Consider the following 26,646-nt stretch of genomic DNA (forward strand, 5'->3'; position numbering starts at 1 on the left):
GCCAAATTGCAGTCTTCCTGCCGCTCCTGCACTTCTTGCCGCTCCAGCTGTTCCTGCCATTCCTGCCGCTCCAGCTGCTTCTGGTGCTCCTGCTCGTCCTGCGGCTTCGGCCACGCCGGCCCCTGATGTCTCACCAGTCACAATAAAATGGTGGGTGAGATGAGTTCAAGCAATTAATTAACGTGTCTGCAGTCCACCGCTCTGTGTTTCATTTCCAGCTTTCTACCGCAGCCTGCAGACGTGCCCCTGAGGTCAGCAACAGAGCCTGAGACACCAGCTTCAGCATCCCTGCATCTTGTTCCATCTGACCAACAGCCATGGCCAAAAGTTGTAGTTGTATTACATCATATGTAATAATTTTTAATGAAAATCTCTGTACAACATTTGTGCTGCATGCAAGAGGGTTCATCCAGAATCTTCAGGCCCTTGCAGGGACATTTCTGCAAATAGTGATAGTCACTCGTTGCTGAAATGATTAAAAAAATACTCCAGCTGGACACAAGAGCCGTGGGCCTGCAAACCTCTGGATCATCTGGCACCAGGATAACTGTCCTTGGTGTCCAGGTCCAATGCAGGGGTAGTGGACTCAGACGAACTGTGCCTGCCTAAAGCTCACTGTGCTCAGCTTCCACACCCTCCAGTCAGACTGGTGCAGTGCCAATGTGAAGAAACGTCTATATTTCTGTCGCTGCCCGACCATGTGGCGTTTTGAAAAGGATTGATTGAGAGCACAGATGAGAGTTCAGTTCAAACATTAAGGCAAGTACTGAAAGAATGTTTACGAGGCAGAGCATGTCGTCCGTTAGCTGTGAGTAAGGATGTTTAATAAACAGAAAAGATTATAAGAAAGGACAAATGAATTTCTAAAAGGAGTTAGAGTTAGAATTGCAAACAGTAGAGAGCACATACCTCCAACAAAACCCAACACTCCCCTTAAATCTAATCAAACTGCGCCAAATTTCACACACTCATGGATATCTGTTCCCTGAATTTACATCAAGATCCACAAATTATTTCCTGGGAAAACAGAGAAAATGTTGAAAAATGTCCCAAGTTATCATGTTAAAGAAAGTGAAAAAAAGATCCAGGATTCACCCCCTGTTCTGGATCCGCACCAGAATTGAATGGGTTCTTCCCTGACCCATATCTCATCTGTCCACTAAGTTTCATGGGAATCCGTCCTGTGGTTTTTGTTTAATCTTGCTTACAATCAAACATACAAACCAACCAAACAACAGACAGGGGTGAAAACATAACCTCCTCAGTGGACGTGGAGGAACCAAGTCTTGCAACGTGACCCACCGGGTCTGGGTGCGCTGAGCCGGGGGCATAGCTGAGGGCTGTGACTGTTTTGTTGTGACATTACAAAGTTACAGAAGTCCTGGTGGCTTGTTTTAAAAGGCAGAGTTTCTGAATACAGGCTGTGCACATTTCTCCATGGACTGAGCATTTTGATACCTTCAACAATATTTATATATATCACTGTGGACCTGCTTCATACTCAGATAAGACATGGGAATCTTAATCTACAATATCTATATGGGACTTTAAATGTAAAAATGTGTGCCCCCCCCCCTCCTTTTTACCCATTTTGCAAATCCAGCCATGAAATAGCTGCTAAAAAGGAGTTTCCATAATGTAATATGATAACTGTAGTATGCGAAGGTCTATTTTTCCATTTTTGCTAAACACTTATCTTCAGTGTGTGTTTATTAGCCTCCTATGGGTTTGTAAAAATTGGGGAATAGACTTTCCCATTAAATCTGCTCAGTCGTGCCAGGGATATCTCATTTTCTGATCCGCCACGTCAGTTTACCGACTGTAGTTTATTCTTTAAATCTTCGAGAGCAAAGGAAGCTTGTCCCATTACTATCGCCCACATCAATTCCCCAATTTTGTACTTTTTAAAATCATAATGAAAAATATTTGGGCTGGATCCTCCTCCGGTGTGTCTTCGCCCCGTTTCTAATCCCAGTAAATAATCCAATGTGAAATGCTCAAAGCTCAAAGACATTTTACACCTTGGTTCCATTTCAGCCATGGATACAGCTGGTAGTGGTTTCATGGGCATTTCTTATGGTTGCTGTTTTCTGTCCTCACGTTCACTTCATCTTATCATTTCCCCCAACATTAAAGCTGACCTTTTCCCCTGTATACTCATGTTTATTCCCCAAGCATCATTGCTAGCCATCTCGTCTGCATCGTTACAGGCCGACCAATGCACTCCTTCTTCTTCTTCTTCTTCTTCTTCTTCTTCTTCTTCTTCTTCTTCTTCTTCTTCTTCTTCTTCTTCTTCTTCTTCTTCTTCTATTGTATAATGTTGTCTCCACGTCCTGCAATTGGTCGGAAAAGTCTGAACTAACCCCAAAAAGCTTTTTCACACTGCAAATAGATTGATGTATTATATTGGTTCCAACTAAACAAGGCTACTGGGAAAACCACCTTAAAGGGATTGTTCACCCCAAAAATTTCTGTTGTTTTTATAAGTTTGAAGAATCGGTCACAATTTACTTGGATTTGGCTGCAACGCTGTTTACCTCTGAAACTCCAAAAGTGTTTTCTGGACTCAAACGCTTCACCCACCACCTCCATCGTCACAGTGCTGAGTAGATAATGAGTGAATTTACATTTTTTGGGTGAACTATCCCTTTAAATCTTTGTCAACAATAAGAAACATAGGATAACACCAGACTCCAGAATTTTCAACAGAGAGATAATAATAATTTTTTTGTTTTGAGTTCTAGGAAAATGTGATCACAACAGACCCACAATACTCATCGTGTCCCAAAATAAACATGACGTGCTCCAGCAGCCTTTGGCCTCAGTGTTGGGTGTGGTTACATTTCAGACAGAGACGAGACATTTTGCCAGAGAGGGCAGCAGAACTCTGCTTTTCACCCTAAGTGACACTTTAAGTTTCACTGTATGAGGATTTTTTCTTGCTGAGTGTTGTTGAACATTGTGTGTCACAGGAATACAATCAATAATATAACTGATTTCAGGGGTTGTGTGTTTGAGATTCACGAGCCGCTGTTCCAACAAGTCGACATATGTCACCCGCTGAAGCAGATGGCTCGTGTAAAGTTCAGCTCCTATGTGTCAAAACAAAGTGTCAACACTGGGAAATCTTTATGAACAATTAATGACTGCACCATCTCTGGAAACTATTGTTTTTCTCCAACATTGAGCAATTCATGCTATTTGGTTTCCTCATATTCTTATGTCCCAAATCTCCCCTGCACAGAGTTGACTCTGCCAAAGCCTCAGACATTATCGCTGTGTTGTAGTGTGCCTGCATCTCAAGCAGTTTCTTGCTGTTCTTCTCACTCTGGGTATTCTTCGCTCCTTACTGAACTGGGAATGCACCCTGTCTTCCTGCACGAGCATCAAAATAAAATGTGAAGTCTTTATGCCGTAGCGATGGCAGTGTGAGCTGCAGGCCTTGGGCAGGTTCTGCACGCCAGTGATATTTGAAAAAAAAACAAAAAAATATCCAGACACAATGCAAAAGTGGAACTACACTATGAAGGTGGCGGGTTTAGGGAGGATCAAGCTATTTCCCAATGATAGAGATCAGTGCTGGTTTACTCCAAATCATAGCACTCACCCCCCCCTTCTTTACAATGATCACCATTACATCTCCATCCCAGACTGGAGAACTCCCCCACTGCAGGTGAAGATTACCTTCAGCTGAATGGACACCATTATTCCTCAACAAAATCCACTTTCAATTTCCCTTTCTTCTCAGCATGCGAAAACATGTTTCTTTCCTAATCTGCTTTGACGCACTTTCCTGCAACAACGCCAAGGTAAACCAAGGACTGAGGGTTTATTTCTGTCCCTCCTCAGGTGCTTGTCTCTGGGAAAACAACATGTGGACTCTCTTGTTTTTTTTTTGGAATCATTTTTATTCACTTAAACACATTATGCGTGTTCTTAGCTCCCTAAATGTAGGACAGAGTGGCAACTGACAACAGAAAAAAAGGAAAGGAATTAAAGGAAAATGTTCCCTCAGGAGAAAAAGAAATCCATTCTAAATGTAAATAATTGTTAATCGTGTGGTCACAGCGACGTGAGTGGTGCCAGTTTCCCCTGATTTGCATTTGTCAGAAGCATATGATCAGGTGGAGTGCCTCCATGCCATCTAATCCAGAGGCAGTCTGGCTTTAAGACATGTGATACAGTCCTTACACTCAGCTCGGCTGTACGGGAACATTTGTTTCTTGGTGCTCGCTGAGGGGGGACTCAGTGAGAGCCGCTGCTCAGAGGCTGCCTCTCACAGGAAGGATGCAGACGGTGAAAGAGGAGATTTCACTACAGTTAATTAAGGAGCACTCCGCACGTGCCTACAGATGCGAGGGGGCAAATGAATTCGGTGTCAATGGGAGGAGTGATATTTCAAAGGTGGAACTGAAAGAGCTGTAAATCTATTTCCTGACTCCGGCTTGACGGTCATTTCTGAATCACTGGACTGTTGCTATCAAAGTGCCGGAGCAGGGGGAGACGGAGTCAGTGGAGTTCCCTCCTCGAGCCAAAATCAGAGTTATTGGATGGGATCAGCATGAGCAGCATTATGGATGGATTTGTGTCATTCTGCTGAGATATTTATATACTCTTTGTTGGCTTGCTCAGGTAAGATTTTATCCTCATTCTTTCTACTCTGTGGCAAAAAAAATATTTATTGTTATGAGATTTGGCTTTTTGCGCAAAACTGGGGAAATGTAAATTGCCTCTGAAAAAAAATATCTTGGGTTTTTTAATGCAAAATGTGAAAACTGCATAATTAAAGAATTTCTGTTTAGATAAGCAAAGGGCGTTTTTATAATCTGATTTCATGGTGTGATTTGATATTGATTAAATGAATTAAATTACATTTTTCGTATTATTCTATTGCCACAAACACAACAAACATGTTAAAGGATTTGAAAGTAATGTGCATGAGGAGAATATGTATTTCATATATATCCATGCAGGAACCCCAATGGCGTCAATCTATGTGCAACACGATTTTATTTGACTTCTTAAGGTTGGATTAAAGTTTTTATGCACCAGAAATTCATCCAGATCTTATCTAGTAGAAATCAAATCTAAATATATCGACGTATGAATGTTATCAATCGGCTTAGATATGAATTAATACAGAATAAATAAGGTGATTAATAGTGTGATGCTTGTTTACTGCAGATGTGACAGTTGTGAAATAATTTCAGGGTTGAAACGTTTTGTATTTTCTCCTTCACAGCCACCTCTCCTCCTCTATGACCAGGAGTATTCCTCGTTGTTGTTCTACTTTCTTTCTTGTTCCTCTTCTGTTTTTCTTTCTTTCGTTTAAAAAAAAAATCTAAACAGCATGGTGAAACATTACAGGGCTTTTTGAATTCTCTTACTGCTGTGTCACTGTCACATTATTCTGACAGATACAGAAAAGCCTCGGCAGCCAGCTGCTCGCAAAATCGTATCTTTCTTTAAGTTTGATTTTTGGTTTTGAGGCAGGAGCACAGCTCAGGAGTTGAAGGGAGTCAGCCTGTCAGGGGAAATCTCTGCTGCATGGGAAAAACTCCCCAGGGATCACTCCACATTTGCAGCGATGTGGCTCAGGGACAAGCCAGGGCAAACTCGCAAGACGAAACAGGGAGGAAGTCATACTTATATAATCATGTTAATGATAAATTCCGATGACTAACAGATTCCACTGAGGGCATTTAGACCGATTATAGACTGGAGCGTGTCTGCGAAATGCTAAATGTATGTATTTGTGTTTGTTGTTCTCCTGAGTCTCTGGGTGTGTGTGGGGGGGGTTGGGGGTTGGGGGTACGACCTGTGGTTCATAGGTCGAGAAGATGATGTAATGGTCTCTGCGTTGACTTCACCTTTGCCGCTCCTCAGCAGATGTGTCCTGTCATGTCCTGGCTGCTCTGCCTGGGCCTCTGGGTCAGTGTGACTGCCATCCAGCTGTGTCAGGCCACGTTCTACGACACCATCCAACAGCATCATGGGACGCGGCCTGGACGAACCACCATCCACATGATCGGTGAGTCGCTTCGGTGACGTCTCTCCTGCTCTGGATTCTTCAGAAAAAGCTCTTCCTTTCAATTGCTGCTTGCGTAGTGACTGTAGCGAGCTGGCATTGGTTGCTTGGGTGTTTAATTTGACGAACGGGGAGCAAATAGCGTCACTGCTTCGCTCTGGGTGCTCATTTCCACCTTGATTTGATTAAGTCGTTACATTCAATAATATATTCGCAGTCCAACTTAGACTAACAAGCAATTATTTAGCAGGCACACTGTACAGTGGCTGTTTTTTCCATTAATGTTTGGCCTTGATAGCGAGTGAATATTCTGTGCCGAAGATGACACCGAAAGACAATAAATGTTTTTGCACTTTCCATCTTGAGCTATTACCGTTGACATTCATGCAACACTGCTCCCCCTCAATCTGATCCGTGCGATTGGGCTCCCTGTGTGAAATTGCACTGAATAGAATATGACCGAAACATTACGGTTTAACTTTTGTTTTTCCATCAGGTGGATGTGAGCCACGGTTATGGTAAATAATTATGATCTCAGGATTCGGCAGAGGAGAGGAAGCCGAATGCTGTCAGAACTTCAAAGGGAGAAGTATCTGCGTGAGCGTGCGGGTCCTTGGTGTCTGTTATTTCCTCCATGCGCCAGTGCACCTCAAGCATATCAGCAAGAGGTCTTTTCAATTCTCCCAATATTGTGAGTCAGAAGACTTCCTGTTCCAACACCTTCATTTCATTACTCACGTCTGCACATGTGTATCGGAGGAGGGGAAAAAAACACACACACACAGAGAGAAAGAAAGGGACGAGGACGTTCGCAAATAGGATGTCTTCGAGAGAGTCTTCTCATGTCAACAAAAGGGGAAATGGAATTAATATTTCAAATGTGCACCTCTACGGAGAAGCAAGTTCAAAGTGAGAGATTCGAATCCTTCAGGACCCCTTGTTACTGAAAGTGTAAATGCCCTGTCATTCCATTTGCCATCGTATGGCGAGTCCTCAGTCCTGGATAAATGAGATGCCAGTTTTATGAGAGGAGGATGGGAAGCCTGTCTGGATTGATTCTGACACTGGGACATTTGTTCTGTGCGGTGTGTTGTGTGCCTGTTGGATTGGTGGGAGGATTGGGGTTGACGGGTCATGAATTGGTGGCAAGGAGGCCATTGGTTGCAGACCACTCGGCCAATCATTAAAGGCAGCAAAATACCACAAGTTCACAGTGACTGGTATTACCAGAGGAAATCGAGATTACAGGGGGCGAGAGATCAGTTGTGTCCTTGCCAATAGAAATTTAGATCCAAGGGGGGGAAGATGTTGTTTGGAAGAAGCACAAGTCAATCACGTGCGCTGGCTTTGGGAAAACAGATAGATTGTGACCTGCCTTTCCCCCACGTGCAAGCTCTGGATAAATTACATTTCCATGTTGTAAAAAGCACCTGTGTTGTATAGAGGAACACAAGAAAGAAGGATTTCAGGTTTAGCAGCAGCATTGTGTCACAGGAATAATTACCTTTGACAACGTATAAGCAACTGCTTCACTCTGACACATTGGCAGCCTTATTGCAACGACTGTGTCCAATAGTCCATTAGCTGGATTTCATTTGACGAGACGTGTATGTTCAGTGGTTCGGACAAAGCGGCCTGCTTCGCACCCTACAGCTCTACTTACAGATTGCTGCCTGCCACTCTCTCAGACAAGCTCGGAGCGTTTCTCTGCTCTCCCGGTGCAGGCGGCGTTGCTCCCTGTGCTATGATTCATAAGGTGCTGTATTTATTTGGTGCAAAGAGCGTGAACGATGCACAAAAGAGAGCAGATTGTGTTTGTAGTGCATCTGTAAAGTGCCGGGCAGAGATGTAGCTTTTTGGTTAGTGCATTTGCACCCCGCCCCTGAACTCATACAGGGAACTACACAGAAGGACGCTTTTCTTTGTCTAAAACACGGAGAAATAGATACTCGTAGCTGCAAACGACACTTTTAAAAAGAGTTACACTTCTGTTCTTGTATTATATTTGGTAAAGAGTTAAATTTATGCTTTAGAGCAGAGAAAAAAGTTTTTGCTTTTAATGTGCAGCACAGCACAGCAGCATTTCTCTTTCCAGCTGAAGAAACAGTGCCATTGGTGATGCAGTGCATGATGTGGGGGTGTTAGCGCAGTGTATGATAAAGAGTATATAGTGGCAGCCTGAGGTGGCCTTGCTCCCTCATGAACTCCCTCCCACCAACAGTCGGCTCTGCAGGGTCAAACTGTTCATAACTGAGAGGTCGTCGCCTCTTAACGCTGCAGATTACGTCTTATACCTCGTAGTTGCTGGAGAAATGTGCCTTTCTGTGGGGGGTGCAGGCACAAGTAACGCTCTTGTAAGTATCCACTGTATATTATAATTTATTCAGTCTTAAGTCATAAATACTTTACCCTGATATCCATTTCACAGTCTTCCTTCTCCCCTCACACTGTAACTACTACGATACTCCTCTGTAGCAGCTGTAGTCCCCCTCTCAGCCTCTGCTTCAACATGGATGTAATTTCAATGCCGAGCAGCTTTAATGCAGTTTTTCTCTGAAACATATGAAGTAGCCCATAGTTTCCAATTCAACTCCCCAATCATTTCCCTTCGGTAGCTTTAGTGAGGGGTGGGGGATCAGGACTCCCCCCACCCCTCCTCTTGCGTGCCAACAAAAGAAGCCACTCTCTGGTGAAGCTCGCAATGAAGCAAACATGAAAAATGGATTTTAGGCTGTCACAAACAAAGGTTGTATTCTCTATGCACTGTTTTAGACAGTGACAATTTAATAGCCTTATATAATGCATCCGGGAGGCACATTATTTTGACATACATCTTCCTCCACCCGTCCCCTAGACTCTCAAGCCGCGCTCTCACTAGTGTCATCGCCGCTCCGCCACAGTGCCAATGGGAAGTGGCGTGCAGCCTCAGCCAGAGGCATCTCCACATCTGGTGCTCGGCGAACCCACGTCGTCCTTATGTCGGTGCACATGTCGACCACCGACCATTGGGTTTACTTTGCTTCAACGTCCCTGTTGTTGTCGTCGTATCATATATTACACCAAGAAAACACTTATTCCTGTCATCTCCTTTATTGGCCCTGAAAGGAAAATATATTCTTAAGTAAAATGAATCTCACGACAATCAGTGCCTTAATTATTACTGTATGCTCTCAGCTACAAATAGGTTTTACATATCTCCGTATTTCCCATTTATTTCCTCTTTCAGGTCGTGAATTATTCATAAGCGAGGGCTCCTCTAAGCTTGTGGATATTTGTTTAAACAGCATGTTTAATTGAAGTCTTTCAGCCAATTCTGTACAGGGGCTATGGTTTGTGATCACAACGCTTATATGCAAAATGAATTTCTGTGGCCCACAGCTTAATTAATTAGCCGGCTTTCTCCCTCTCATGACTACACCAGCTGTTTCTTGTCTTAGCCCCAATCCCCGAGCATTAATAACAGGCTTTTAAAGGCCTGCAAAGTTCATGGTTCGATTCATATCTCAGTGGTGGGATCGTAAAAAGTGAAATCTTTTGTCATTTATTTTAACCCTGTGCACTGGATCTTCAGAGATTTGTTACTTGTCTGACACAGAACATCCCTTGTACTACTACTACTTGTAATACTGTTGATGATTATAATTATGATAATTTGTAGATACCACCATGTTACTTTTTTAGAACTAACTGATAAATGTCAACGGCGGCTATTATTTCCAACGTCCATGTACATATTCTACAAAACACAAATTAGTCACTGCAGTGCTCACAAATCAGTCGGCCGTGCTCATCGCCGGCAGCAGTCTGCCACTCCGCTGGCAAGCTCGTGACCTCTGAGCGTTGCTTTGTCAAACCCGCGCTCCAATTCTGCGTCTGAAATATCTGGCTGATCATTTCACACACAAAAGAAGAAAAAAATACGTTCCTCATCATCCGTTGCTTCGGGCGCGTCTTCGTGTTTATATTTGCTGTCATCAAGCCCCCCTCCATTTTCAAAGAAGTGCCGGATTCTTGTCTCCGCCGTCGCTGTCGTGTTTCTTTGACAGTGGGCTCACGTAAAGAAAACCTTACGTGCTTCCGTGTTAATTCATCAGAACAAACAAGGAAACAAAACAAAAGCTACTGTCTTATGGAAAAATGTTCAGCTGCTGCAGAACGGAAAATCAGCCATTACCTCAGCCAAGGAGGTCATGTTGTCACCCGTCAGTTTGTTGGGTTGTTTGTTTGTTTGTCAGCAGGATTACACAAAAACTAACAAATGGATTTACATGAAAATTGAAGTTTGAGACATTTTGGCACAAATCAGATACACGGATACAGGATTTACTTTCTTTAACTTTGTGAAATAGGTCGCTTTTTATACATTCTCAACATTGTCCCAGGGGATAATTCGTGGATATTGAGGAAACATCCAGATCCAAATTAAAAACTTGGATCCAGTGGATTTAAATGGGGTTTTATAAGGGTTGAAGGGAAACCAGTAACTATCATCAATATGTGGCAGAGATGATGTGCAGTGATTAGATAATCACTTTTTGTTTGTTAGTTTGTTTGCAGAATTACAGAAAAACAACTCAGCTGATTTCCATGTAATTGTGTGGAGGGGGTGGGACATGACTCAAGGAAGAACCCATTACATTTTGGTGTGGATCCGAATCAGGGGGCGGATCCAGGAGTTTTCTATAGTTTCTTTAACATTGCGATTTCCACATTTTCATTGATTTCTCAGAGAATAATTCATGGATCTTGATGAAATAAAACGGGCATATTTAAGGGACTGATATTGATGAGTGTGGAATGAAAAATCTGGATCAAGTTTTCTTAAAATCATAAGGAGGTGGTTCTTTTAGCCTCTATACGATAACAAACTGGGCTACAGACCTGTGACTACCACCAATATGTAGCTGAGATGATGAGAATCAACAGTTTATATGTATCTGCAATAGTTTAAACTCAAATATGATGGATTTGGTGCAGAATTTGAAGGGACTGTTGGGCCTTGGCTGAGATTTGTGCTCCAGTGCCAGTGTAGTTTTCTATGTGCACTACACCGAACACTTACAGTTCTACACTGTTACTGCCTGAAAAGCACATTTACAGCATCGCTCCCATGAAAGGCAGCGGGAGAATGCTGAGAGCAGCGGAGGACATTTAGCCCCAGAACGATGTTATCAGTCGATCATTTGAAAAACACTCTGTTGGCTCCACGCAGCTGCACGTCCTCCCAGGGTCATAAGTGAGATTCTCAGACCTTTGTGTCAGCCATTAGTTAGCAGCAGCTCTCTTAATTTGCTGTTGTGACAGCTGTCACCGCTGAGGGATAGTTGACTCTGAAACCCTGATAAAAGGCTTCACTTTGCTTTAATCCAGAAATAGTCTCAAACAAAGCTCAGCTCTGCGGTTACTTCTCATTTTGTTGGATGCAAACAGATTGTTTTTTCTCCTCATATTAAAGGGTTCCGTAAAGTTAGATCGTTTATCTGTGGCCTCTTAACAGAGTTTACGGATAACATGAATTTTTCACACTAATTAATGTGTAATGATGATGTTCGGCGTAATTAGTATTAAACTTTCATTACTGGGAATTGTGCAGCTACATCAGACCAGGGGTGGGTTTGACTTTTGAGGTGGAGGTCCACACTTGGTGGTAGATTTGTAAAACGAGCAAAAATATTAGTTTTCACATTTAAAGACCTGATTCCAGAAAATGGTAAACTTTGCTTTACCAACAGTTACACTGGTTGTTCTGTGAAATAAACAAAAGCCAATTTAACAACTGTAAATATTCTAGTAAAAGCAAATAGCTGATATCTGTACTTTCAAGTAGCCAGAGACAGGATTATCATTATTAACAGTTATTTTGTGTGGTTAATATTGTTTTTCTCCTCTTTCTTTTAATCAATTCCCATTTTTTTGGTCCTTGTGGTCTTTGTGGTGTGATTTGTGTCTCTTTGATTAATTTATATCCCGTTTTGCTTCTCGTTTTGTTCGTCTTTGTGGTCGTCCTGTCTCCTGTTTTGAGTCTTTTTACGTCTCATTGTGCGTCTTGGTTCGGATCTCATTTTGTGTGTCTTTGTGGTCTCTGTTTGTTATCTTCGTGTCTCTGTAGTCTTTGTGAATATTGATTCTCTTTGTGGTCACTTCACGTCGTGGTGGTTGATTTGTCTTCTGTGATGGTTTCATGTGTCTCTGTGCTCGTTTTGCTTTTCTTTTTAAGTCATTCGTGTTCGGCGTCTGTTTTTTAATCACACTTTGTGTCACTCTGTCATCTTTTTCTGTCTCTTTCAAGTCGTTTTTTTTGCCTCTTTGTGGTTGTTTCACATCTGTTTTTAGTTGTCTGAGTGACTTTCCAACCAGAAGTGTTAACAGAGCCTCTGGTCTAACGGCCCTGAGCCTTTAGCTGGTCAGTAACACATCCATGATATCGACGTGTCACACACACCTCCTGCTCTTCCTGCATTGATCACCTGTCAATGACTTTACATTGACAGCAATGTTCTGATGTTAACGTGATGAAGCCACTGAATAAGACATTGTATACATCCTATCAGCAGTGTTACAGCCTATGTTTCACAGAATTCTGCAACACTGGCATGTGTTACATGTCAACAGGGACAAGAGTGGATTCATCTTTTAGCAACTCATGTAAATAAAATCATCGAGAAAATTTCATATTCACAAAAAGGATTAAAGTCGGCACATTATTCAGAATCTGCTTTATTTGCCATGTATGTGTACAGATACTAGGAACGTGACTCTGGTGTTATTTGCACTCAGTGTACTTAGACGTACAGTAAAAAGCAGACTACAAAATAAAACAACAAAACATAACTATATGTGCAAATAGAAGAGGGCGATAGTGCAATGGGGCTCAAACCAATATGGATTATTAATGTCCATTTACATGAGGGAAGTAAATATGACAGAAGTGCATTTGTATAGTGTGGAGTATATACAGTCCACTTAGACTGTATATAGTCAGAAGTATGTACATGTAAACCTGAGCTGAGGAAGAGAAGAACGAGTGAGTAACTAGGTGGATGACTAATGTTGCAGGTGGTTCCTGACCTGTATGACCGGTTATTGTCCTTGTAAACACGGTTGTTATTGTAAGGAAATTTATTCTGAGGCACGTGGTCATAACTGGATTCTTTGGTTTGCCCCATTAGGAGTAAAACACAAGACCAACCTTGTTTGATGACTTTTGGGATCATCCATTCTTGTTCTCATCGTTTGCCCTGAAAGTTATAGCAGAGATGAGCAAAATGTCCCGTTACCTTGGATAAAATTGTGTGTTTCTCCGGGTGGAAACATCATTGAAAACATATTGGATCATGTAAATTAATTCATGCAAAAATATATTAAATAGCTTGAGTTGTGTTTAGATATTGTAACGAAGAATTGCTACATATGCTACTTTTGATCTCAGACTGCTACGACACAATGACTCCACTTCATGTGTCTCTTGATTAATAAGCTGAAATAAAAAAAATCAACCTGTTGTACATTTGGTGCGATGGAAAGGATCAAACCATCTCTGCACTCGCTGGTTGCACAGTGGTTGTGTGTTGATTCACGTGTGAGAACTATTTCACAAACAAACAAACAAAAAAACAGCCCTACCGGTGAATTAATGATAGCTAGTGTCCCCACAGCTTGTAAATACTATGTCAGGGAGTTCAGAGCTTTTTGTCTCGCGTGTGCAGAGAATTGTTCCAGCAAATGTGCTCCCTGCCAAGGTAAAAGGCAAACCCCCGCTGCCAAGTGTCCCTGTTAACCTGCATTATATGGAGGTGTAGAGATGAAGCAAGTTTGTCACAGGCTGTTTTCCTCCGCTCTGGCTTTTCCTTTCTCTGTGGAGGGTTTTCAAGGCGTGGCCGCCCTCGGGCTCTCTCTGCTCTTTAGACGACGAACAGGGTTTTTGTCACTTCACTTCTGGCTATTTGCGGGCGGAATTTGGATGTGAATTTTGGGGGATTTTTAGTTTTTCTGTTTCTTAGAATCTACTTAGAACTGGGGCTGCAGATTCAGGAGCTATTTTATGTGACTAACACCCCGTCGTCCCCAAACGGCGCCACTGTGGAGGGAAAAACTACTTCCATTAATTCTTTCTCCTGCTGAAAATGGGACCTCATTTCCTCGATTTTGATTTTCTCAATGAAAGAAATACGTCTCGCAGAGTGGGAATTATGCTTGAGAGATCATTTCATATGGCATTGCCTTTGTGGGAGCCTATTTTAAATGCTTGGCAAGAATATGAAATTCATTATCATTACTTAGACCTCATTAAACTGAAAAGAAGCATCTCAACTTACTAATTGGTTCCAAGGGGGAGGGTAGTATGAGAAATAAGCAAAGTAATTAATATCGGGTTTATCAGCTTCCATTGCATTTTTTTTTCTTTCTTCCCGTCCCTAATATCTCCTCGGTGTGCTATAAGTCTTCTGGCATATTTACACTACAGATCCAATTATCTTTCCTGGAGAGACTGGGGGAGTATGCCATGTGTGAGAGGGGGGGACAAAAGTAGGGAAGTAGATTTTTGACAAATATGAGGATCATGACTGACAAGAAGAAATTGAATGATGAAAAAAACTGGTTCCTTTAAAGGTTTATATCAGGATCTTCACACTGTATCTTCTCCTCTTGACTAAATTAACGAGTCAATCGGTAAAATAAACACATCACTAATTTAGATCATGTTGTGTTGTGTGAACTGCACAGCAGCACATGTTCTCTCCCTCTCTCAATGTGATTAAAATCAACATCTGACACAATCTGCTTTTAAGTGTCACACTGAATAAGTAAAGAACCATTCTCTGAACCCCCCCCACACACACACTATCAGCTTGCAGGTCGTGAATAATCGCCGCTGCCGACCCTTCAGAGCACATGTCATGCAGCATGAAAGGTCATTTAGCCCTTGTATTATGCATTATTACACAGTTTACATGTTGCAGGCACATTGTCTGGCCGCCAGTGCGAGGACGAGCAGTCACATCAGAGGCGAGCAGCTGTTCTCTAAAGGCTCTTCGGCTCGCCTCTATCTCTGCCTCCCCCTTTTCTCCTCGCTGAATGAAACACTTTCATCAGAGCAGGCCATCTAGAAAGAAGCAAAAAAAAGAAAACGTGAAATACCAGTTCTGGACATTTGCCACTCAGGGGGTGGGGGGCTCGATAGAAGGACGGGAACAGCTTGACATTTAAAAATGAAAGACGTTGAAGAGACACAAGATATATTTTTTCACATTGTTATTCTGTTCTGTGGGGGCCATTTCCCCCCCCCAAAAATGTTTTTCTCAGAAGCGAATGTGTGCGAGCAGAGGATAATGTGCCTTTGTTTATGTGAGCTTAATGGACGTGAAAGCCGCCGTGTGATTGCTGCTGTACAGTAACGTCGCTGTCGTGCTGAACGAGTCACACAGCTGCATTATAAATGTAAAAAACAAAACACTAAATAACCACAGGCTTTCATTCGAGCGCGTTGAGAGTCAGAATAGCAGTTAATGCCCTTCGTGGGGACCAGTGTGGCAGTGTCCCGAGCCTGTGATGAGGTGACAGCACACGCGACAGGCTTTGAGGCTCACATGCAAATGAAAGAGCCATCCGCTGCTGCTCGCTGCTTCCTCTGTTCCATGCGGTTCTCATGCATCTTGAAACAACACCAGCTCCACTCTGTGAACGCTGCTTTTTGCATTTCAATAAAGTATCACCCATATTTGGCCCGCTGCACAGGACGGGCCTCTTTGTGTGACATGCTGTCAAAGCTGCCAGCCATATTTCATGAATTTCTATGCTTTTATTTGTCATGGACGGTGCTTTTATTTTATTTTTTTCCACAGTGGCAATTGGTAGTTTTCTTTGCTCGTAAATTGCTTTGATATTTCTCTCTCTGGCAAGCATATGCACTCTCTCCCTCTTAACAAACCCAAAGTGTAAACTTGTGAGACACACACACATGTGTCAAAAGAGAAAAAAAGAAAAAACATCCTTGCACGTTGACTCTTTTAATAGATGTAGTTTTCTCAAACTCTCAAGTTTCCTCAAGCTATTTTCACCAACACACCGTCTGCAGCATTCTCTCCACCCCAGAAACAAATTTGTCTCACAGTTTATCAAGCAATATATTACTAATTTTCACCTCGGCGTTTACTTCTAGAATAACAACATTACGACAGGGACGTTAGCTGTTTTCACAGAAGGCAGGGGAATACAAATTGTCACTCAATTTGACACCACGCAGTCACATTCTTGTGCCTCTCACTGTCTTCCATCTGCATTAATTTGACATTCTCTAATCTGCTGCGCCTATTTCCGAACTGCTGTAGCCTGCTGGCTTGGAAGTCTGCAGAGAGCCTGCACATAGAGGGAGTGGAGCCCATTATGGGTCACCTTGGATGCATTTCCCATTAAAAGGTGACAGGCCTGCTGCTCTAAAACATGGACTGCCGTGGTTCGGAGATCAGGGCCTGCTGTCTCTTGTAAATGACTTTTAAACAACAAAGTAATTAACAACAGGTGATGGGGCGCTCTGCGTTTGCAGGGACTTGCGTGCGATGTGGACTCTGAGGTTCGCAGGGAGTCGTTCAGATGTCTCAAGATAGTGCAGACGGCAACATGGCTGCGTGAGCGCGTACATTCAGTTCAGGGCGTGGACGTAAGGCCACTGGCTGCCAGTCACTGGAATCCAAAGGTCTGAGAGGAACACGGTTTGCTGATGATTTGATTCCCTCGGGCTTTTCCGTTTGGTTTGTGTATGAAGTGAACCAGAGGCTGCCTTCACTTCCATGCTTGCTGAATTCAATAATTCCACATATTTCTTTTAGATTATTAGGTTTTACCCAAATGACAGATGTCAATTAGAAACCGTGTTTTTGGTGTCCACACTGTGTCGAACGTCTAAAACAGATGGGGAAGGAGCGTTGCCGTTCAGATGGTACACTCGCTATCTCCAGAGGCAGCAGCCCAGTCTGGGCTCATTAAAGTCGACGTCGAGTCATTGCATTACTTATTGCAGGGTGACATTTCTATTGAGACGGACTGACCATTCTCCTCTGTGCAATGTCTGTTTCGTCACGTTTGAAGAACCATTTACCGGTCCCTCGTGAACTCCCCCCCCGCTCATATTCGCCAGGGCAGGCAGAACCGCAGATCCACAGAAAGTCAGAATGGGCGCTACACGTTCATGTCATGCATGATTTGACAGCATTTGCCGTCATCCAGGCGTGCTGTCCATAACTCATCGGGTTCCGATGCAGTGATGCTGGCTTCCAGCGTGACTCATTGTGCCGGAGTCCGTCGCACTCCGTCCGGCAGCCGAGGCTCTGCTGATGCCAGGTGTCGTCATTTGTGTGGATAAGAGCACTACAGCTAAGTGTTCTGGGGGAAAAGGAATCAATGTGGTAAACCTGAACAAAGTAAGAACCATCTGTGAGGAGTTGTGTAAAGTGCCACAGGCTTTCTTAGCTTTCACAAACCTTGTTTTTCCTTCTAACTGCTCAATTTATTTTTTTACAGTATCTGTCAACGCTGTTACATCTGTTTATGCAGACATAGAGGATGAGAGTCACTTCATGACAGAGGGAGAGAATAGAATAAATAAATGACCACGATTGACAAGAATAAGGGGTCGAGACTGTGTCCAGATCTCATTATAATGAGCTTTTTGTGTGTGTGATACTTTAGTTTGACCTCAAATGTGATCATACGTGTAAACATGTTGTGCTAGAATGAAGGACGTCAATCATTTGATGTGATTTTTCTTTTGCGACGCAGGAAAAGCTCCAGAATAGGTTCAGTGAAGCAGAAGCTGCTACAGATGACCAACCTGTTCTATGTATGTTTCATTACGTTCCTTTTTGTCAGTCTCACCACATGATTTATTTGTTGCACTGCTTTTGTACTTTAGTTTGAGTACCTCGTCCAACTCTGCATTTACAATTCAGATGTTTCACCCTTCAGCCACGTGACAAGATCCTCCTCAGCAGAGAGCAGGACCTAAAACAGCACTGCAAATACAACACAACAATGTACGAGACATAAAGAAAACTGTGCAAATATACAGTATTATTAATATTAGTATTATTTTGTTTCCATAAAACAAGTTAATTAGTGCATTAAGATTTCAATATTACGCACAATTCAGACAAGTAAAGAACTAACTGAATCTGTGTTGCTGCCCCACATTCATGAAAAATGAAAGTCAGTATTAGAAAATGCTTGTTTGAATCAATTGTTAAATAAAGATGAGAGGGTTTAGTAAAAGAAAAAGACTCGAGAAGTAGATTTTCCATTTTGCATTATGATTGAAAAAGTGACTTGTTTTGTGCAAAATTCTTAATTTGTAAAGTAACTGAAACTACGGCTGTTAAATACATGTAGTGGAGTAAAAAGTGTTACATTTAGTACATGTCAAAGGAGAATATTGCAGAGAAAGACTCAAGTAAAGTACCTCATTGATTTTACAAATGAAATCCAGTTTACCTGTCTTGAGCAATTCTGCTCAGTCTGTGGAAACAGCTGCATAAAGTCTGTGTTACAAACTGGAGCTGGAGGTACGAGCTTTTCTATCACGAGTAAAGAAAGAAGCTGCCAACTTGCATTATGGGAAATGTAGGATGTAGGGTTTATGTGGTTGTTGAACCTACGGACTATAGAACACCCAATATCTCAGTCTCTATAGCGCAGATTGTGACCACAAGCACAACACTAAGAGCCCAATTAAAGTAGAGTAAATGTACTTTATTACTCTCCATCATTGTGTAAATTAGTGCGGTGCCTGTTCTAAACCTGTCTGTTTGTGAATGGGCTGTTTTATTGCCCTGTGGTGATGCTGGTTGCGTCTTTCCACAGAATCCTGAAGCCACCGCTGCTGCACAAAGAGCTGTTCACATGTTTTATTCAAAGTTCAGTGCAGCTCGACCCAGATGGCACAACCCTGAACTGGAGAATCCGTTGTCGTAGCTATTTACATGATCAACCGGCCGTCTGTTTATTCAAACTTTATTTATTTTGAGCATATCATGTGTCCAAATCGCACTGAAGTCAACACTGCACTTCCTTGGGCCCTTAACAATACACATGTTAAGTGTTAAGCTGAGATATGAAGTTATGAAGATATGAAGACTTCTGGAATTAATGTAAATATGTTCGTGCAAAAATATAGTTTTATGTAACTATTTCTTGAATCAACATGCAATTTCCAGCCAATCTCTGTTCTCTTATAATGAAAGTTGAAAGGTGGCACAGATATCAAATCAAATAATAGTTCAGAAAAATGGGAAATGGCAGCCGTTACTCTGGAGTTAGTCAAGGCCGAAGACAAGTGCAGGCGAGACTGACACTGAACAAATTTGGACCTTGGACCGCAGCACTAAATACAGCGGATGTGTTGTTCTCAGGGATATTTCTTTTTCTGCCAGAACAGAGCAACAAAAGAAATATCTTGGTACGGTGAAATAAATCACCACACAACCCAAGCGACCGTCCCAGAAAACACGACGTCTAGCCACCGTCTCATTTAGCACGGAGTTGTGGCTTATTCAGCTCTTTTTCCACGCCTAAAAGTGAAGCTGCGGCCCGGGCGCAGGTTGTGGGCGGTCACCTGGTTTCCTGACACCTTCTGTTCCCGGCCTCAGAGTAATGAAGAGGCAGGCGCGCGGAGCATGGCCACGGAAACAGGGCAGTTCCAGTCGAGACCCTCTGCTTCTGTGTGACCTCTGAACCGATGAATGACAATTTCTCGTGTGACCCTTGTTCCCTGTCAGTGAAAATGTTGACAGGGGGAGACAACACAACCACACACACACAGACACACACACACACACACACACACACACACACACACACACACACACACACACACACACACACACACACACACACACACACACACACACACCTCGAAGACGTTTGTTATTTGTGAGACTGACTTTGTTCATTCTCGCTGATAATGGGGGGGGAAATGGAAATACAGAAAACAATTATACCCTTGCTTGGCTCCAGCCCTCACCTGATGAGAGCGTTCATCTCCCGCCATGTTATCCTTCGTCGACTTCTGAAATATTAATAATGCCAAAAATGGATTTCGGGGCGTGCGGCGTGTTGTAGTCACGGGCTGAAACCACGGGTGAACTCGAAGAAACGCTCGTCAGCGCCGCACAGCTTAAAGGCGCCCAACACACCCCGCCGGCTGGAAATACCTCCCTGATTTGCATTTCCATCCGTTTGTAATGTATTCTTTGGAGGTGATGATTTCCAAATATAGAGCATCCTGATTCTTTGCTCTGTTCGAGAGCAACAAGCGGTTACAAGTTAATTCTGTTGAGTAGTGTGTTTTTAATAGATCAAAGAGGAAATCTGGGGCTGTCTTATGCAATTACGGGGATGCATTAAGAAGAACAAACCCCTCTGGGCTGTTGTTTTCAAATGATGCCCCACTGCTTCCACTGGTACATCGCGATTAGCGTTGTGCAGACATGCCCTTTTGTTGAGTGCATCAGACAGCAGCCGACTTTCTCCCAGACCAGCTACAGGATCAGGATGTTTTTCATTTATACACGATAACCCCGAGAACAGACACGGCAGGAAGCAGGGAAGAGAACGGCTCTCTGAATTCTAACTTTTCCTCTGGATTAGTATTTGACTATTAAAACGCCGTCTTTTAACGATAAAATTACAATTCTTCATTAAACTGTCTAAAAATGAAGTGTATTTTGTTGACTTGTGCACTTATGTTACCCAAAATGTTTCCAACATTGTTCAAACCCAGAAATTCCCAGTTTTATTCAAGGTAACGGGACGTTTTTAATCCGCTTTGACCGTCTCTGCTGTGACTTCTGGGGCAAATGAGCTGTTCTTTCCTTTCACTGTTTGTATCAGCCGCTCTTAACGGATCAGGATTGTTGTTTTGTGTCGCTGAAGCTTTTCCGAGTAAACCGCAAATGCACGGGGGGAACCAAGTGGCCCGAGAAGATTATGGGGGAAGAAATGGTGGTGAGACAACAACTCCCATGATCCCACGCTGCTTCGCGACGTCATCAAACTACGATTTTGTCATTGTCTTTGATTTAAGGGACCCCTAGTGGCTGAAGATTACATTGAAGACGACATCATTCATCCATATTAATACGCTCCTCATTACAAGCAGACGCCGAACACGCTGTATTTCCACTTCGAAGAAACACAGGATCCTGGGATGAAGCACTGTCAAGTCTAGTGAAGTCTAACTCTCCTCTTGAGGGTTTTTATGCACATAAGAGAAGCTGATGATCGTTTTTAACCCGGTGCAGTCGAAGCAAAAGATTCAAGTGTGAGACAGGCGCGGTGATTCACTTCCATCCAGCGGGTCAAGTGGGGCTGTGAGTTGGTTAATCCCCACAGGAGCTCACATGATGGTTCAATTATATCCAGGAACTGACACGTTACTTTCTGTCTTTCTGTCTGAGTTTAAGCTACTTTGTGGCTTATCGTTTGGCTTTGGTTTGAACAAAAACTGTGTTTTATATAATGCAGCTGCGTGTGCAATGCTAAACCGGCTTCTCTGCAAACTTGCTGCATCCTTACTGTTGTAATCCCTAAAGACCTGTTCACATTTGCAATTCAAAGGGTGATCAAACTTTATTTCAGCCCAACACTTTCGGCATTCACTTACACTTACAGCCTAATTAACTGTATTGTAGCTGTACAGTGTTAATTAAATTATTTTTAAAATAGATTTTTAGAGCTGCAACAATTCGTAGATTAGGTGATTAGTCAATCAACAGGAAATTAATTAGCAACTGTTTTGATAACAAGTTAATTAGTGTAGTAGTTTTTCTAGAATTAATACATATATTTCTAGCAGGAAAATCCCAAACATTTTGTATCAGTTAATTCTAACTGATATAAAATGCAGAAAAGCAGCAAACACCCACATTTAAGAAACTGCAACCAGCAAATAATTCAGTGAATAAGTGAAATGATGAATTATTTACCAAAAATCATTTGACAATTATTTTCTGTTGACCAACCAATCAATTAACTAATTGACTGCTTAAGCTCAACACGTCATTATCGATGACAATAACTGAGTAATGCTCTGTTTTGAATCATCAATCTTCTGTTTGTGTACCAGCTTAATGAGCTGTTAATGAGGACTGTGATACAGTTTGTTATTTACTGTTGTAATGAGGTGATGTTAAAATAAAGGTGGATCTTTTAAAATGTGATTTCCTGAACTGTGGTGATTGGATGTTGTTTACTGCTCTGCAACCACACCAGGTTTTTCTCTCAAGACAACGTGCACAGCTCCGCTTTGTGCATCTAAGAAATTGTTGTGCATGAGGAGGGCCTCAAAAAACCCAAATATTCAAATGCGGTTAAAGCGATATATGTAAATCTAGCCATGACACATTTCACAAACCCACAGCTCATTGTCAAACATTACTTCGGATCACTTTACTTGCAATACACCAGATACTTTTCTCCCTCTCTCTTTCTCTCTCTCTCTCTCTCTCAGCTCTTTCTCTCTTCAACCTCCTTGATCTTGTGTCATGCTGACGGGTGTAATTGTCAGATGGTCCTTCGCCGCGCAGCCCTCACATGTGGAGAGTCTGATCGCAGTGGGTGGGCGAGGCCAGCGGTCGAGGTGGGTCGAGTCCGCTCAGTCCGGTCCCCTCGTCCTCCCGGGCTCAGCCGGTAGTTTGGTGATAATTGCGTGGTGGAGCCAGTGTTCGTATTCATGATAACCCTGAAGCAGGCCTCTCCTCCTGCTAATAGACGTCTCTCTTTCTGCTCTGCTCTCACACGTCTCTTCATCGTCATTTAGCATTCAACAAGCTGCAGGGGGCTCGTCTGCAGAGTAAAAAGCACAGAGATGATTATTCTTGTTTACAGCCGACCTGTGAGATAGTTTTCAAACAATCATGGGCAGAAATATTACATGACGGTGAGTGGTGGAAGTGTTGAGATGTTCTACTTTAGGTATCAGTACAACGATGGAAAAAATACCTTTAATTGGAAAGTATATATTAAACATACTTGAGGCAAGCAAGAGTATGACATGATATATCATGATACTGTATATATTATTAAACTGACACTTTTTGATTGATGACACTGAGTTTCATACAATTTCCAAAGGAGCTAGTTTTAGTTTTTAGTATCAAACTTCCCTCTATCTCGCCAGGCTAAAGAAAGTAGAAGAAAAGTTCCTGGATCCAAACATGTATCTGGATCCACTCCAAAGATTCAGAGTTCAAACTTCTTCAGGTCATGCCACACTCCTGCCAAACAATATCATGGAAATCAGTTTTGTAGTTTCTACTACACCTCTGCAAAAATTGCACAAGTTATATACCTTTATATAGACACCAATATTATGCATAAAACAGTTGCAGAGATATACTCTTTTATTCAATTCTATTTTATTCAATTCTATATCTTTGGCATCTCATTTTAAACTGGAGTCTGAGGACAACTACATTGTACTTGCAGAGATATGCTCTATTATTCCATTCTATATTTTAGGCAGGACATTTTAACCTGGGGCTTGAAAAAAGGGTAAGAGGTTGAGTGCAGCATCTCGGTAAATGTGATTATTTTGGTTCCACCGATGATAACAGTCTGCGTTAATCCACAAATGTCCACAAAATGATTTGCTCAGAAAGCAAAGTGTGACTGTGTGTGACCCCTGAGATGCTGACTTAATGTAGTTTGTTGTGTGTGTGTGTGTGTGTGTTTGTTTCTCTTCTTATCAGAGGGGGGCACATGTGAAGTAATTGCTGCTCACAGATGCTGCAACAAGAATCGTATCGAGGAGCGGTCACAGACGGTCAAGTGTTCCTGTCTGCCGGGGAAGGTGGCTGGAACCACCAGGAACAGACCTTCATGTGTGGACGGTGAGTCAAAAACTGATAAAGGATGTTTTCCCTGCGATGCTGTCGCGAGTTTGCACGAGGAAAAAAAACGTTTATTTGGAATGTGCTTGCCAAAAAAACAATTTCCATTTTTTGTATTTAATTCAGCTGAACGTGTACTGTATTGTTCGGGAAAAATAAAAATCCTGCCAGACGAGCCTTTTGTAAAGATACAGAGATTTGTTAAAATAACAGTCACCCATGCAATGCCTCGTCCCAGATACGATTAACAGTACCTGGGATAATGTCACATCCAAATTCTGCTGCTGACAGACAGCGGGAGGTATCTGCGGGGGGAAGCTTTACTCCAGCAGCAGCAGGCAGCCAAACACAACTGCTGAATGAAACGCACCTCGGGGAACAGTGGAAAAAAATAAAGAATAGCAAAAGGCAAATAGGTGCAGGAGAAAATGGCTGCTGATGACTTAGGAGCCTTGTTGCTGCTCCATGATGGGTTTTTTTACGCTTTGACAAAAGTCTGAAACACAGGTTCAGTCCCTTGTAAGAAAAGGATTTGGTGCTCGGGTCTCACACGTCAATATGTGGCTTTTGTAAAACCTCTCACCTGCAGCTTTTATCTCAAATCCTTTTGCAAATATTACTGCAATCTCAGAGCGGCCGAGGGAATTTGAGGTCTCTCAATGTCAGCTCTGACAGATTCTTTCCCGCTATCACACATTACAAACAATTCGCTGTCTACTTACCCTGTAGTTAAGGCAATTTTCTCTCTGGTTGGCAGAAATGTGGCATACATTAAAGTCAAGTCACAGTCACACTTACTGATCCACTCAGTAAATTGAAAGCCTCTGCTCCAACCTCTGCTTTCCACTTATATACTGCCTTTAATAAAGAAGCCGCATTGTAATAAGAAACAGTTTTATCTGAAACGCATACATGTGACACACAGAGCCGAGTTATTTACCGCCACCTCTGACATAACACGTTTTATTTGGCGTAGACACCTGCACCTAATGGCCATCGGTCTGTGGACTGCTGGGCCGTGCGATGTGGCTCCGCACTCCGCTAGGGCGAAGGGTACCGGCATCACCATTTCTCTTGTCTTTGTTGCCTGTAGCATCCATAGTAATTGGGAAGTGGTGGTGTGAGATGGAGCCTTGCCTGGAGGGGGAGGAATGCAAGACGCTGCCTGACAACTCGGGCTGGATGTGCTACGCCGGCAACAAGATCAAAACCACGAGGGTAAGATAACCTCTCTTGACCGCCGCTGCCGAACAGTGGGGGTAGAAACGTACAGCGCTGTGACACGAGCCGCGGCATCAACAAAGCAGCATATTTATAGAGATTGAATTACGCCATAAATTGACTCGTTAACGACGCCCTCTAACCCCTTGATTTCCTGCTTCCTTTTTCTTTGTCAGAACACTCAGCCATACACAACATCAACATATTAACACGTTGGGGAGAGAGGATGCAGGGAAATGCCTCTGGTGCAAGGGTTAATTTGCAGGTCAGCTTCTTCATTTATACTAGAACGCTGGTCCGCTTGTTAATTTCGCTCAACTGGCTTAATGACTACGTTTTGTAAAGGGCAAAACACATGATTTACACTAATTTCTGTGATATTTACAACCGTCTTAACGCGTTTTTTTCTCCTTCTCGTTTCAGGACCAATTACCACAAAAGACAATGAACTTATTGTTGCTTTGAGAAATGTGAACACTTCTCAGATTCAAGTGTAAAAAAGATGTAGAGTACGTCGAGCACATCCTGCTCCAGGCTTCTGAAAATACCGACGCTCCGAGCCGCCTGCGGGGAACTTCATCATAACCTTGTAATGAGTATAGTTTCATCATTTCTTTCTAACTGTGAGATGGAACATGAATGTCTGCATTTGGATTAATGTCTGGACGGCGGCTGACGTCCCCCCCCCCCTCCACACATTACGTGAAACAGATGGGAGGCGACCAACGGGAGAGGAATTCGTCAGAGGAAATGGGGACAAGCAGGAACAGTAGTTGACAGCCCTCAGGATTTTCTTTTTCTTTTTTTGAATATTCTAAGAGGAAAAAATATTGTACATACATTGTTTGTCATTTCCTGTCGTACACAACAACTCGATTCGTGGTGGTGGTGAATTATCGATCATTCAAGTCCCCGAATGCACTGTTGATCGTCCCTCTTCTGACCCACGAGAACACAACGCAGCCGAAACTTCTGACGAGTTCTCGGGCGCGACGTGAAGACAAAACAGATGCATTGTGGGGGAGGTATTTTACAAATTAAAGCTTATGTGTCTTGATACTGTACATTTTGCCACTTGTTTGTATGGTACTAGTTTTCTTCTCTTTAATGACTCTTGCCGGTCATTAACATGTCAGCTACCCTGAGACGGATTAAATCACCAAAAATGTGAAACCACTTGGTTGTTTTTCGATACTTGAAATGCCTTATTCGTGTCAGATCATTCACGTGACGATATTGTACATATGAAGCCATTGAGTGATATGTGCCGAAATGTCATTAAAGTCATTGATCCTGTAACTGACGTGACTGCAGCTGTACCGTTGCCCTCACAGGTGTCATGTTTCAGCATCACGAATCTGTACCGGGACGCTAAAGTAACCGAAGCACTTCTTCAAACTAAGATTAGGACAGTTAGGAAAATACGCTCATGTGCTTTCTTGTTAGATCTGGAAATTTATGGAGCTAGATGATAGTTATCTTAGCTTAGCATTAAAATTGGAAGCCGGAGGAAGCCTG

At 42.6% G+C, this 26,646-nt stretch overlaps 1 protein-coding gene across 3 annotated transcripts; it reads left to right on the top strand.

Annotated features, from left to right (window-relative positions):
* Positions 1–4,166: 4,166 nt before the first annotated feature.
* On the top strand, positions 4,167–26,431 carry LOC118111506 (chemokine-like protein TAFA-1). 3 transcript variants are annotated; one of them, XM_047340440.1, is made up of 6 exons: positions 4,174–4,632; positions 5,890–6,031; positions 23,767–23,907; positions 25,001–25,125; positions 25,305–25,393; positions 25,552–26,304. In XM_047340440.1, the coding sequence occupies exons 2-5, from the start codon at positions 5,890–5,892 to the stop codon at positions 25,335–25,337; spliced, it is 441 nt and encodes a 146-aa protein (XP_047196396.1). In that variant the 5' UTR covers positions 4,174–4,632; the 3' UTR covers positions 25,338–25,393; positions 25,552–26,304. The 3 variants fall into 3 exon arrangements, with proteins under 3 accessions (XP_047196395.1, XP_047196394.1, XP_047196396.1); XM_047340439.1 differs by lacking the exon at positions 25,305–25,393 and having other exon boundaries at positions 4,167–4,632; positions 5,887–6,031; positions 25,552–26,431; XM_047340438.1 differs by lacking the exon at positions 25,305–25,393 and having other exon boundaries at positions 4,170–4,632; positions 25,552–26,431.
* The last annotated feature ends 215 nt before the right edge of the window (positions 26,432–26,646 follow it).

This window comes from Hippoglossus stenolepis, chromosome 6, assembly GCF_022539355.2.
Source record: "Hippoglossus stenolepis isolate QCI-W04-F060 chromosome 6, HSTE1.2, whole genome shotgun sequence".
NCBI lineage: Eukaryota > Metazoa > Chordata > Actinopteri > Pleuronectiformes > Pleuronectidae > Hippoglossus > Hippoglossus stenolepis.

Excerpts from the sequence above, each read along its gene's own strand:
- LOC118111506 (XM_047340439.1), top strand. The coding sequence starts at position 5,890 with ATGTGTCCTGTCATGTCCTGGCTGCTCTGCCTGGGCCTCTGGGTCAGT. Across the intron at positions 6,032-23,766 it reads AACCACCATCCACATGATCG|AGGGGGGCACATGTGAAGTA; the intron begins GTGAGTCGCTTC and ends TCTTCTTATCAG. Across the intron at positions 25,126-25,551 it reads ACAAGATCAAAACCACGAGG|GACCAATTACCACAAAAGAC; the intron begins GTAAGATAACCT and ends TTCTCGTTTCAG.